This window comes from Dipodomys spectabilis, unplaced genomic scaffold, assembly GCF_019054845.1.
Source record: "Dipodomys spectabilis isolate Male_0828 unplaced genomic scaffold, ASM1905484v1 ptg000162l, whole genome shotgun sequence".
NCBI lineage: Eukaryota > Metazoa > Chordata > Mammalia > Rodentia > Heteromyidae > Dipodomys > Dipodomys spectabilis.
In genome coordinates, this window is record NW_024870839.1 from 1,856,448 (window position 1) to 1,870,761 (window position 14,314).

The 14,314-nt window shown below is 36.6% G+C and overlaps 1 protein-coding gene across 7 annotated transcripts in view; it reads left to right on the plus strand.

Annotated features, from left to right (window-relative positions):
• Kiaa1109 (KIAA1109 ortholog) overlaps nucleotides 1-14,314 on the plus strand; it is a 175,251-nt gene that overhangs the window by 55,970 nt on the left and 104,967 nt on the right. For 6 of the 7 annotated variants that reach the window (XM_042692995.1, XM_042692996.1, XM_042692998.1 and 3 more), the window contains exons 23-27: nucleotides 4,443-4,622; nucleotides 6,397-6,525; nucleotides 9,339-9,458; nucleotides 10,735-11,015; nucleotides 13,111-13,361. In XM_042692995.1, the coding sequence (XP_042548929.1) occupies nucleotides 4,443-4,622; nucleotides 6,397-6,525; nucleotides 9,339-9,458; nucleotides 10,735-11,015; nucleotides 13,111-13,361 (961 nt within the window). The remainder of the gene's footprint in view (nucleotides 1-4,442; nucleotides 4,623-6,396; nucleotides 6,526-9,338; nucleotides 9,459-10,734; nucleotides 11,016-13,110; nucleotides 13,362-14,314) is intronic. The other variant, XM_042692997.1, reaches the window with a different exon arrangement.

Sequence of the window (14,314 nt, forward strand, 5' to 3'; positions counted from 1 at the left end):
CAGTGTTACCCCTTCCCTCATTTTCTCTGCTTTTCCCTCCCCCCACTCCCTGCCCTCCTGCCCCAAGTTGTAAAGTTCTTTTCCAACATAATGTCTAATGAGTATTGCAGTTGCATTGGTTCACCCCTTATTCCACTGTTTCTGTGATTCCCCTACCCTTCCCCAAATCAGATAAACTTATATATAAGACCAAGGGTACTAGAATCGGAAACAGTGACCACAGGGAATAAACCAGAAGAGAAAAAAAAAAAGACAAAAGAAATAGCTGCAAACAGTACACTTGAAAAAAAGAAAAGAAAAACAAACAACTACACACACAAAAAACCAGACCTCTTGTTTCTATATCGTGGACATCATTTCAATTAGCATTATTTTATGTGGTCACATGTACAGAGCTTTTGGGAACCTCTGCTAGGGCAATCCTAGGCATACACCAAATATTGCAAATAGGGAAACCATGGAGCCTATGTTTCTTTGGGTCTGGCTTACTTCAGTTAGTATGATTTTTTTTCCCAAGTCTTTTTGTTTCCATATGAATTGGGGCAGTGTCATTCTTTCGGTTGGAAACAGAATTCCGTTGTGTATATATATCACATTTTCTTGACCCACTCATCTACTGAGGGGCATCTGGGTTTATTCCATAGCTTAGCTATGGTAAATAATGCTGTAGGTGAACATAGTTGTGCTGGTAGCTTTAGTGTGGCCTTGTTTGTGATCATTTGGGTAAATGCCCAGAAGGAGAGGTAGAGTGAAAATACCTATCTATGATTGTGAACCTCTAAAGTCTGTGCAACTTCTGCGCTCTGGGTTGGTTCTTGTATATTGTCTTTAGAAATGGAAAGAAATGCGTTGTGAATGTATACATACATATACATGTGTATATGAATATATGCATACATATATACATATGTGTGGAGAGTGTTGTTTTTTCCAAGACATGTGTACATAATTTAAGTTCATTATATCTTGGCCCTCCATAGAGTAACTGTAGTACCCTAGCACTTAACTTTTAATGTTGTCTTGTATTTATAGAAGGGGGAAATTAACTCATATATCTACTACAAAAATGTAAAACATGGATATATTCAATCAATGATTTATTCTTATTCACTTAACATAGTTACAATACGCTTAACAGATTCCTTTATTGTATGCTTGGGAGTCAGTGATATTAATCAAATGAGAATTTACTATATTCCTTGATATCACTTCATTATTTGTTAACTGCTAAATAGCTTCTCTTGGTACCTACTGCTGCCTTACAAGCTTTTCCTACTTAGTCACATAAAAAATATAAAAGTGGATTTTAATACAAGGCAAAGTAATGCTATAAATGAGAAGACAGTCAAATTCATTAGTACATGATCATTTTCATGGATTACACATAATAACATTTAGTTTTATGTCATGTAAATCACTTAAAATAATATATCACCATTTTGTCATAGCTGGTTATATTTTCTTTGTAGAGTTATTTTGCTTTTGTATTTATATATTTGACATAGCTGAAATTATAATATATAAGATAATTGTAAAGTAGGTTCTGTTTTTTTCTCCACAAAATGTTTAAATTTTTTTTTTTTTTTTTGGTCAGTCATGGAGCTTGAACTCTGGGCCTGGGCGCTGTCCCTCAGCTCTTCAGCTCAAGGCGAGTGCTCTACCTAGCTTGAGCCACAGCGCCACTTCCGGTTTTCTTGTGGTTTATTGGAAATAAGAGTCTCACGGTCTTTCCTGCCCGGGCTGGCTTCGAACTGCAATCCTCAGATCTTAGCCTCCTCAGTAACTAGGAGTACAGGCGTGAGCCACCGGCTCCCGGCTTAAAATTCTTTTATTTTAAAATAATTATAAATTCAAGAAGTTACTTTATAAACAAGTTTAGCCCTTACCTTTAGAGAGAATTTGTCCTTAAAGAGTGTATTTCTGCAAACCTCTGTTGAAAATTAGGAATGTTAACCCTGTAAGATGGCTTGGAACATGGTTCTAAAATTAGCTTGGTAAATACCTATGAACTGATAAATTATACAAGGGGGAGGCGGGTAGGAAAAACTGGGAGAGAGAGTTGGAAGGGGTGATACTGTTCAAAAAGAAATGTACCCATTATCTGACTTATGTAACTGTAACCTGTCTGTATATTACTTTTGCAATAACAATTTTAAAAAAAAATAAAATGAAAAAATAAAAATAAAAAATAAAATGAAGAAAAGGGAAATAGATATAAATTTTCTCAATGTATCCTGGAATATTAAGAGGGTCTGAGAATACTTACAGTGAAGAAATCTGTCTAGTCTGTCAGTACTTACTATTTGTGGTTACATTAATTAATGTGAGGTTCTTGCTGAGCAGGACAGGAATTGCCCTAATGAATTTGGTAGAAGAGCCAAATTGGGAAAAATATTAAAGTAAAATAAATAATTTAAACGCCAAAAGTGCTATAAGGAGAGGTGTTGCAGTGCCTTCATAGCACATCATGATCTGGAGACAAAAGCTGCATTTGATTTCGAAATGTCTGTGGTTATTGGTAGAGTTTAGGACAGAAAAAAAGAGAGTGAGTGCTGAGGGGCCTTTCAAAGGTCCTGGCAAGAGGGTGTTATTTGGACAAAGATGATAGTGAAGAAGGAAGAAGTCAGATAGAGCATTTGTGGCTGAGATTGCTGATAGATGAGTAGGGTATTTCTTTTTTTGTTTTTCCTCTCTATTTCTCTATTTCCTTCCTTCTCTTCCTTGTTCCCTGCCTTCCTCCATGACTCTCCTCTTTTTTTAGTAGTACTCAGTTTTGGGATTTGAATCACTTGAGCCTACTCCTAGCCTCCTTTTGCTTTTAGTTATTTTTCAGATAGACTCTTGCACTTTTCACCCAGGGCTAGTCTTAGATTATGACCTTACTGCCTTTTGTACTACACTTGGCTTGTTCTTTGAGATAGGGTCTTGCTAACAAATATATTTATCCCAGGCTGATCTAGAAGTGTGATCCTCCTATCTCTGTTTCCCAGGTAGCTGGGATTCAGGCATATGCCATGATGTCTGGCCTCTGTATTCTTTTTGTTTTTTAAGCATTTTTTTGTAAAGATACTATACAGAGGGGTTACAGTTACCTGAGTAAGGTAATGAGTACATTTCCTATCCAGCATTGTTATCCCTTCCTTTGTTTTTCCCCTACCATCCCTTCCCTTCCCACCTCCTCAACTCCTCCCTCCTCCCCGGAAGTTGTAAAAGTTCATTTTCAACATAGTGTCTAGTACATCTCGTCGTTACAATAGGTCAACCTGTATCCTTATTTCAACATTTTGTTATTTCCCTTCTCCTTCCCAAATTAGAATGTATATACAAGATACAGGGCACTGGACTCAAATACAGTGAAAACAGGAGTTATACCATGGTGGAAGAACATAGAAAAGAAACAAAACCTCTTGTGTCCCTATCTTGGGGTTCCTTTCACTTAACATCATCTTATATGGTCATATGTACATAGCTTTTGACCTTTTCTGCTTGTCTGGTAAGATTATCCTAGACATATAGTAGTTATTGCAAATAAGGGAAACCATGGAACCTATGTTTCTTTGGGTCTGGCTTACTTCACTTAATATAATTTTTCCAAGTCTTTCCATTTCCTACCAAATGGGGTGGTGTCATTCTTTCTGATGGAAGCATAGAATTCATATATATCACATTTTCTTGATCCATTCATCTACTGAGGGACATCTGGGTTGGTCATCTGGGTTGGTTCCATATCTTAGGAATGGTGAATAATGCTGCAATAAACAGTTGTGCTGGTAGCCTTAGGGTGGCCTTGTTGTGATTGTTTGGGTAATTGTGCAAAAGTGGGATTACTGGGTGATAGGGGAGCTCTATGATTAGTCTTTTGAGGAACCTCTATACTGCTTTCCAAAGTGGTTGAATAATTTACACTTCCACCAACAATGCAGTAGGACTCCCTTTTTGACCTCTGAATTCTTAAGTGTTCTATGGAACTAGTGTTTCATTAAATAGCTTTTGTTGTTGTTGTTGTTGTTGTTGGTCGTGGGGCCTGAATTCTGGGCCTGGGCACTGTCCCTTAGCTCTTCAGCTAAAGGCTAGTGCTCTACCACTTGAGCCACAGCGCCACTTCCAGCTTTTTTCTTTTTGCTTATGTGGTGCTGAGGAATCGAACCCAGGGCCTCATGCATGCAAGGCAAGCACTTGAGCCACCTTCCCAGCCCTTCCACTGACTTCTTATATTCCCTGGCCAAGTACTATTTTCTCTATTCATAGAGGCAGCTATACTGGCCAGTGATATGTAGATTTTGGACTCAGCAGTCATTCTCTGTAGGTGGGCAGTCATAAAAAAGGTGTTGCAATAGGAGAAGTCTTATTTTTCAGATAGTTAATTTGGTCAATCATCTCTGCAGGGATAAAGTATTTAGAGATTACAATGTGTTTTCTTGCACTTCTTTATATTTTCTCAGCAGCGCCCCCCTGTGGATGAAGTACTCAGGGAAGGTCACATCACTTTGTCTGGTCTGCAGCTGAGAGCACATGCTATGTTCTCAGCAGAAGGTCTTCCTTTAGGAAGTGATTCCTTAGAATACGCATGGCTAATTGATGTTCAGGCTGGCAGCCTTACAGCTAAGATCACAGCACCACAGGTGAGAATATCTATAAGAGATGTAGTCTCTTTCCTTTCCTTATCACTTTCCCAAGAATGACTTATATGACAGGCTCAGTGCTCACTAAGGACACTGTAAGGCTATTCTTGCCATTCGTACCTTAACAATAGATGAGTTACTGATAAATTATGTAGTTACACATAATTCAAGAATTTGAGACTTTCTTTGGGAAAGACTCAGGATTAAAAGCACTCTAGAAATTTATCATTAAAGTATATTGAGATATGTGGATATATATTATACATACATAATATATAAAATAAAATTTTAGTTGTCTGGAGGCAACTGTGGAAAAACTGTTGACACTATCTTTTTTTCTTAGTATATGGAATATTTTTCTAAGGGCTTTGCTTTCTTTTATATTTAAGTAAGATTTTGAAAATTGTCCTTATGATGTTAAGGAATAGGGCAGCATCATGTTTGCTATATCCCCAAGCAAGGTAATATAATTTATACCTATTATTAATAATGAATACTAGCTCTAAAAAATAAAAACAAATATTCCAGTAAATACATCTTAATGCTAGGTGTAACCCTTGGACTTAAATCTATTCCTACTCCCATCTAACTTAAGGTCCAGAGGCCTTAAAGATTTTGAAGCTATAGAAATAGACAATTACAATTTAGTTGAATAACCATAGTACTGTCATAGTTTACCTGTCAAGTCATGTATTTGGATAATATGAACGCTTGTCTTAGCATATCAGAAGACAAGAAAGGTTGGTACAAATGTATATACTCAATATCAACTAAAATTGAGAATGTACCTGGAATGTGTCTGAAACATACTCTGTACTTAGGGGTAGGTGGCAGCAGTAAGAAGGTACACACAGGATCTAGGAACCACTTTATATTGGATGGAAGTTGTCAGAACGCAGTAAAAATATTCTAGGAATATTCTAAATGCATTGAATTAGGAAGGGCTATTTTGGAGTTAAATGCTATCTCAGTATATTAGGAGATAAAAATAAGTGAAAAGAAATGTGTAATGGAATGTATAAAAATAGGTGAAAATAAATATTCAGTACCTTCTGAATATATCTTACAACTGCCTTCTCCTTACTTCTCCCACTTCTTATCCTGAAGTAAATGAATCAAAACAGAAGAATATACAAAGCAGTATGTTTTCTAACGAGACTAATCTACATGCTGGACACAACCTTTTGTTCTGAGGACTGGAAGAGTCTGATATTTATGAATTGATGTATTCTTAAGATGACTTACTTCCTTTGTGCATCACAATCTTGCTGTCACTCTTACCTACATACTTATGTATTGACAGATACCTTAGCCTCTTCTTCATATGTTTTAAATGTAAATTTCATGTTGCCTAATAGTTGAAATGACATGCTTCTTTGGGGGGACAATGTCATGTGTACACATCTCCCATGTGAAACTTCATTATTAGATAGTTATGGATGCCTTTCTGTGCTAGAATTTCAATTAGCTATATAAGAAAGATGGTATTACTTGGCAGAGAAGGAAGAGGGTGAGTATTTTCTTTACAAGTCGCTAAAGTGGAATATGTTTAATTGAAAAAAGTTTTCATTTTGCTGACACTTTGTCATTCACAAATGAAGAGTATCCCAAGCCTATAAATGATGTCAAGGTAGAAAAATAGAGGCTAACAAATAGATTATGAAGTGGCAGATGGAAGATAGTATTTGGTGTCTTTCATGTGAATATTGCTGATGAGGTTTTGACTCTAGCTTTAGTGCTAACATGTTGTCATCCTGTCCTGATTTATCTGCAGCTGGCATGTCTCTTGGAGTGGGGGCAGACATTCGCTTCTCATGTGGTATGTCGGGAATACGAACTGGAAAGACCAAAGTCTGTAATAATATGTCAGCATGGCATTGATCGTCGGTTCTGTGAATCTAAGGTATATTAGAAGATAGATTAGCAATGTCATAAAGATTGATGACTCTTTTTACAACCTGAAAGGTTGAGATTCAGCTTTATATTGCTACGAAATAAATATCATAGTTCAGTGCTTTTCAATTAATTATTCTGTAAATTCCTAGCCAGTTGATTCTAAAAGAATGAGATAATTATGAAAACATATATATATTCACACCAAGAGATGTAAAAATTATGTCTCATCTCTCATGTATTTGGCTGTCCAGATTACTGTTTTCATTACATTATTAACTTTTTGAAATATGACTGTAGAAGTATTTCAAAGTTTAAGCCAGTGGAAGGCTACATTATATACAGGATATGCTTTGCAGCCCATCCTGAAGCTGGTTAGTTTCCTCCGGTGGAATTCTTACTGTTGAGCATTTGTCAAGTCTGTTACATCTGTTTGCTCTCAAGAGCACTGAGCCACCTTCACTCAGGAATAGGATCAGAAACGGTAGGCTACAGTCCCTAAAAACCATACACGGTGACTAGTGAAATGTGTGGTTTTATTGCACAGAATTCTTTTTTTAGGAATTTGGAGGAGGGGGCAGTTTTCCCTTGAAGTTGGAATTAGGCTCATTTCAGAAAATCTGGAAAACATGGTGGTTCAAAAAAGGAGTATAATGTACATAACATTATTAACAATGTTGTTTTCCTTTCTAGTTCTTCCTAGTAGGTGTCATTGCTTATTTCTGTTACATTATTGTGAATTGAAGATAATTCATTGTAACTAGGTGCTGGTGGCTCACGCTTGTAATCCTAGCTACTTAGGAGTCTGAGATCTGAGGATCATGGTTCAAAGCCAACCCTGTCAGGAAAGTCTGTGAGACTTTTATCTCCAATTAACTACCAGAAAACTGGAAGTGATCCTGTGGCTCAAGTGGCAGAGTGCTAGCCTTGCTGAAGAGCTGAGGAACAGTGCCCAGGTCCAGAATTCAAGCCCCATGACCGATAACTACTACTACTACTACTACTACTACTAATTTATTCTGTTTTTAGCTTACTTCCTTGACAATAAAGGAAACAATTCAAAATATTGATAGAATTATTATTTATAATTATTAAACATATTGCCGCCCAACAGAGAATTGATTCCTCTTTCCCATGTCAGGCAATTACTTTCTTATGAGTAACCCACCCCTACCTTTAAGGTGCCTTTCCCTCTTTAAAAAAAAAAATCCTCAAGGGTCTGGGAAGGTGGCTCAGTGGTAGAGTGCTTGCCTTGCATGCCTGAGGCCCTGGGTTTGATTCCTCAGTACCACATAAGCAGAAAAAAAAAAGCCAGAAGTGGCATTGTGGCTCAAGCAGTAGAGCGCTAGCCTTGAGCTGAAGAGCTGAGGGACAGCGCCCAGGCCCAGAGTTCTGGCCCGAAGACCGGACCCCCCCAAAAAAAATCCTCAAAACTTTCATGTTGCATTACCAAAATTTTTAATAGTCAAGTTGATTTAAACATTTTATACACACCCTTTCTAAGCTGTAAAGTTTGCTGTTTAACAAGTGTTATGTACGTGTTTAGCCTTTAAGCCTTTAATAGTGAAGATTTAGAATCTTTGTATAACTTGAAAGATTTCTTGGTTGTTTTTCTTTTTTTCTCTTTTTTTTAAAGAGAAGAGCCCTTATCTCCCCACAATCATTGGCCTGAGTTTCATTACTCAAATTAGTTTGTTAGTTCTGTCCTTCTCTCTCTTCCCCTCCACACTCCCCATGCCATGGAGAGTATTTGTCAATATAGAGTACTGACTACTTGAAGGGCTGTTTATAGTCCTGGTTTAGCATCAGGGAGCTATTCTTTTCATACTACTAAGCTACCTACTTTATTCAGAAATTCATTGAATTGAGTGATGTGTATATTTTCCGCCAATCAGAATATTAACATATATTAACAAATACTTTAGAAGAAAGTGCAATTCAATTTCTGTGTATTAACCTATGTCATCATAATATTTACAGTTGATATGTATGCAAGTAAGTGTGAAATAAAATGCACATGTGTGTTTTCATAAAGAAATCTTTTGCCTCTGAAAGCTTATATAATTCTTTTTAACCTTGTAATTCTGTTTGTCTGTTTACTTTGTTCTTTTTTAGTTTAAGTTATAAATCATAGGCATATTATATCTGTTAGATTTGCCATTGTCCTTTTTGAATAAAGTTGACAAATTGTTAATTAGGTCTAGTTTTCTAACTGGTAATGCTTTGATTACTGATGCTTTCATTTATCATTATAAAAGAATGAACTTTTGATTTTTTTCTTTGTGTGCCACTCCTGGGGTTTGATTTCAGGGCCTGGGTATCTTGAGCTTTTTTGCCCAGGCTAAGTGTTTTATCACTTGAATCACAGCTCTACTTCCTGCCTTTTGGTAGTTGGAGATGAATCTCATAGAATTTCCAACCTAGGCTGGCTTTGAACCAGAACTCTCAGATCTAAGCCTCTGCATGCCCGATGCCCAGCCTGACTTTTTTTTTTTGTTGTTGTTGTTGTTGGTTGTGGGGTCTTAACCCTGGGCCTGTGCACTGTCCCTCAGCTCTTCAGCTCAAGGCTAGCGCTCTACCACTTGAGCCACAGAGCCACTTGCGGCTTTTTCTGTTTATGTGGTACTGAGGATTGAACCCAGGGCCTCATGCATGTGAGACAAGCACTCTACCACTAAGCCACCTTTCTAGCCCCTTTGACTGATTTTTTTAAAACATGTACATGTAAACAGAGTTTTATGTGTTTATTTAAATAAGGCAGTTTACTTGATGTCCATGTAGTAAATTGATGGTGGTAAATTAATTGCACACTTCTTATTTTAGTTGAGCTGCATTCCTGGGCCTTGTCCAACTTCAGATGATTTGAAGTATACTATGACTCGTTTAGCAGTGGATGGAGCTGATATTTACATTGTGGAGCATGGTTGTGCTACAAATATAAAGGTGAACATTTGTCAACTTCTCTGTCAATCTAATTCTTTTTCATTTTACTAAACCAAGTCTCCTGTCTTGACATGCAGCATACATTTATAGTTTGTCATTTTCGAGACTACCAGGAGATTTCGGAAGATAAAGTTTCCAGTATTTTACCAATCATGCCCTCTTCTAGCATTAAGTTTTCCCAGCACCTTTATTCTGATTGGATTACTGTGACATTGCCTTATGCCGGTGTAGAAAGTAGCAGACTGCCTTTCAGGCAATGGTATTTTAAAAGGTTTTGTTTTGAATATCTTATGAGATTTTTGTTTGTTTTTATTTTTATTTTTTGATGGTACTAGGAATTGAATTTAGGGCTTCATGGCTGCTAGGCCAGTGCTCTACTTGAGCAACATCCCCAGTCTTATTCTTTTTTTTTTTTTTTTTTAGTCTGTTTTTCAGATAGGCTTTTCCCTAGGATCCTTATACTATAGTTCTCCAAAGTAGCTGGGATTCATTGACAGCCATCACCCCTCCCACTTGCTTTTGAGCTAGGTCTTAACAACCCTTTGGCTGATCTGATTCAAACTATGTCTCAGTCTCTTTTAAGAGTGGGGATTACAGGCATAAATCATGTGTCTGACATGTATCTTTAGTTTTTTTTTTTTGTTGTTGTTGTTGTTTTGTCGGTCTGGGGCTTAAACTCTGGGCCTGAGTGCTGTCCCTACGCTCTTCAGCTCAAGGAGAACACTCTACCATTTGAGCCACAGCGCCACTTCTGGTTTTCTAATGGCTTATTGGAGATAAGAGTCTCACGGACTTTTCTGCCCAGGCTGGCTTTGAACCGTGATCCTCAGAACTCAGCCTCCTGAATAGCTAGGATTATAGGAGTGAGCCCCCATTGCCTGGCAACTTTAAGTTTTATATACTTAAATTTCCTGCTTGGAAATATAAACATTTGTTTATCACTTCTGCTTTATAAATTCTGGTTCAAATTAAGCTTTATCAGGTTTTGTTGTTTTTGATTACTTAACACCCAGCTAATTTTTCTCCTTATATTGTTTTTCTTTGAATTTATACTTCTTTAAAAAAATTCCACATTTCTTCTATTATTGCATTTACCTTTTGGATTTTTTTGTTTCCCTTTTCAAATGTTTTCCTTTTTTCTTAACCCATTTCTTGTTTCTTTCTATTCTATTTTCTTCCACCTGCCTTCCACTGTGTGAAATGGTTACCTATTTTGCAGTTTCTCCCACACTACTTAAAATTATTGAACAATTTTAATTTCTTCCTTCTACTTAAGATGGGTGCAGTTCGGATTGCAAACTGTAATCTCCACAATCAAACAGTTGGGGAAGGAATAAGTGCTGCTATTCAGGATTTCCAAGTGAGACAGTTCATTGAACAATTAAATAACTGCCGAGTGGGACTTCAGCCCGCTGTGCTGCGGAGGGCCTACTGGCTTGAAGCCGGGTCAGCCAATTTAGGACTTATTACTGTTGATATTGCACTAGCCGCAGTCCATCATTCTACACATGAAGCACAAAGACATTTCCTGGAAACCCATGATGCCAGAACTAAGAGGTGGGTGACAAATTTAACAATTGTAGTAGACTCAGATTCAGATGAAAATTCCTATATCGTTGTAGAAGAAATTCTGCGTTTAGGAATGGAGTAAGAACATGAAGGACCTGATTCTTTTTTTTTTTTTTGGTTGGTTGTGGGGCCTAAACTCTGGGCCTGGGCACTGTCCCTCAGCTAGCGCTCTACCATTTGAGCCACAGCACCACTTCCCCTGATTCTCAATTGAATTAAATACCTAATATTTCATCTCTAGTGATTGTACAGTTGCTGGAAATAACATTTTTTGAATGTTTTCCAGCATTTACTTCGCTAATATAAAGCTTGAATCCATCTTGATTTTATGTTTTTATTTTTTGAAGTAATCTAAAGGAAGAGATTTAGAGATTTTTCTACAAATACCTATTAAGATGCAAAAAGCATTCATTCTTAATACATTTTTATGTATTTTTCCATTTTACAAAATTTTAGTTTTCACTCATTAATTTCTCCAAATAATTTGAAGACTTCTTTTTTAGTTAAAAAAATCTACTAACATTCATTTTTATTGACTTTTCATTAAATTTTTAAATTGTTATAAGAAAACATCTTATAAAAATGGGCCTGGGAAGATGGCTCAGTGGTAGAGTGCTTGTTTTGCATGCATGAGGCCCTGGGTTCCATTCCTCAGCACCACATAAGCAGAAAAAGCCTAAAATGGCTCTGTGGCCCAAGTGGTAGAGCACTAGCCTTGAGCTAAAGAGCTGAGGGACAATGCCCAGGACCAGAGTTTAGGCCCCACGACTGACAAAAAACAAAACCAAAAAGCACCTGACTATGGAAATACATGTATGGTGAACGTTTTTATGAGAACATGCATTTTGCAAGATACTAGTGGCTTGTTCATGATTGGTGCCCTACTACTTGAGTTATACCTTCAGTCTGACGTTCTGCTGGTTAATTGGAGATGGACACTTAAGAGACTTTTCTGATCTGGGTGGCTTCAAAGTGTGATCCTCCAGGTCTTAGTCTCTTCATTAGCTAGGATTGCTGACTTGACCCAGTAGTACCTGGCTTAAAGTACTGGGTTTGACCCAATGGAGAAACAAATTTTTAAAAAGCTTGGGTTTCTTTATTAATTATTGTTTGTCTGCAGTTAGGTGAAGTGGCAGGACAAAAAGTTGCTGATGAAGTGAAGGAGCTCTTGGTAACTGAGGTTGTCTCAAATGGTTCATTTAGGTTGATTGCAATGTTCTACTTTGCCAACAGTTTTGCAGAATCTAGGATTTTACTCTGTTCAAAACCTAACATATTGGCCTAAAGTTTAATAAAAAATTTTAAATAGAAATTTTTAAATACTTTTGAGAATGTTAGCTATTTTTTAAAAACTGGATTTCAAGGTCTTATTTTTTTTTATATTTTTATGGTACTGGTTATTAAATCCAGAACATTGCATATGCTAGGTAAGGTTTTTACCTTTCTAGCTCTTTACTTTTTTTTTTTTTTTTTGAGACAAAGTCTTACTATCTAGGTTAGCCTGGCTTCAAACTCCCTATCCTCTTGCCTTTGCATCCATTGTGTTGGGTTTACAGGTGTATACCATACTCTAGGCTTGATTTTAGTATTTGCTTCTTTTTTCATGCTTTTTTTTTTTTTTGTGAGTTGTGGGGCTTGAACTCTGGGCTTGGGCCTTGTCTCTCAGCTCTTCTGCTCAAGGCTACCACTCTACCGCTTGAGCCACAGGGCCACTTTTGGTTTTCGAGTGGTTTATTGGAGATAAGAGTCTCACGGACTTTCCTGTCTAGACTGGCTTTGAACCGTGATCCTCAGATCTCAGCCTCCTGAGTAGCTAGGATTACAGGCGTGAGCTACCAGCACCCGGCTCATGCTGTGGTTTTTATGTGTACTATCTCTCACTTGACTTTGTAAGACTTTCTTAGAAAGTAACATGATTAAAAAGATAAACCACAACATAAATGTCTTTTATGTTCATTTTTGGTTTAAAATACATTAACAATAAACTTGTATTTATTTATCTGCCAAAAGTTTTTTTTTTATTTCTCAATGAATTTTCTTTTCTGTTGTTGTTTTTGTCTCTTTTGTTTTGAATTTTGTGTAGGTTGTGGTTTTTGTGGCCAGATGACACCCTGAAGAATAAGAGATGCAGAAACAAATGTGGTTGTCTGGGTGGCTGCAGGTTCTTTGGTGGCACAGTAACTGGCTTAGATTTCTTCAAACTTGAAGAGTTGACACCTTCTAGTAGCTCAGCGTTTTCAAGCACAAGTGCAGAGTTTGATATGTATTATGGACAATCTTTGCTACAGCCTGGAGAGTGGATTATTACTAAAGAAATCCCTAAAGTAGTAGATGGTAATACATTATGTTGTTTATGTCTTATGGTAACTTTCAGTTGTTTTTTATCCATGTGCCATTCTGAGAGAAGTTCAGTGTTGTTTTGACCTATTTAATTAACTTTTGAATAATGTCTTAGGTAAGATTTAGTATAAGCCACACTTATTTTGTAGGTAACAACTAAAGCCAGATAAGGCTAGTAGTCTCTTTTGGAATCTTGGAGGGACAAATCTCATGTTGTTGATAATAGGTGGCTTTTCCTGAAAAGCTGGTCCTAAATATTGTCTTAGATGTCATCATTTCCCTGTACCACAGCTTCTAGAGATACACTTAGGAGTAGTTGTGTCTCTCCTCTGTTTTACCATCTTTTATGGGAAAACTTAGCAGTAATAATATTTATATTATTGGCCCCAAGTTACCAACTACTTTTGCAAGACTTTTTTTAAAACTAAAATTGAACATTTCAAGCAGAGAAATTGATCTTTCTGTAAAATCTTTAGGATAATTTTTGTAAATACATTAGTTTTGCATGAGTGGCCTTAAGTGAATAGTTTTAGATTTAATTAGTGTCTTCTCCAAATACTCAGAAATGAAATTTTCTTTGAGTTTCTTAGTTATGCATCCCTGTACTTGAGGGTAATAATTACTATGAAATACGTAAAAGTCCTAATACTCTACGAATATTTGGTCTTTTCCCCTTAATCTATTTAAAAAATTTTTCCTTTTGTCAGTGGACAAAAATAAGAGAAAAGAAATAGCTTTAAGAGTTTTATATTTATTTCTCATGTGTAAAAGCTGTTAGAGAAAAGAGCTTGTCTTACTTGTATAAATCCTGTTCAAATGTTTTTTGATTAATAATGCATAAGCATGTACATGTTAGGGAAATTTTCTAAAACTGATATTTCAAGGCGAAAACAAATATTGTTTAACTATCTTCTTACAACTTTAGTTACATTTGAATAATGTTCATC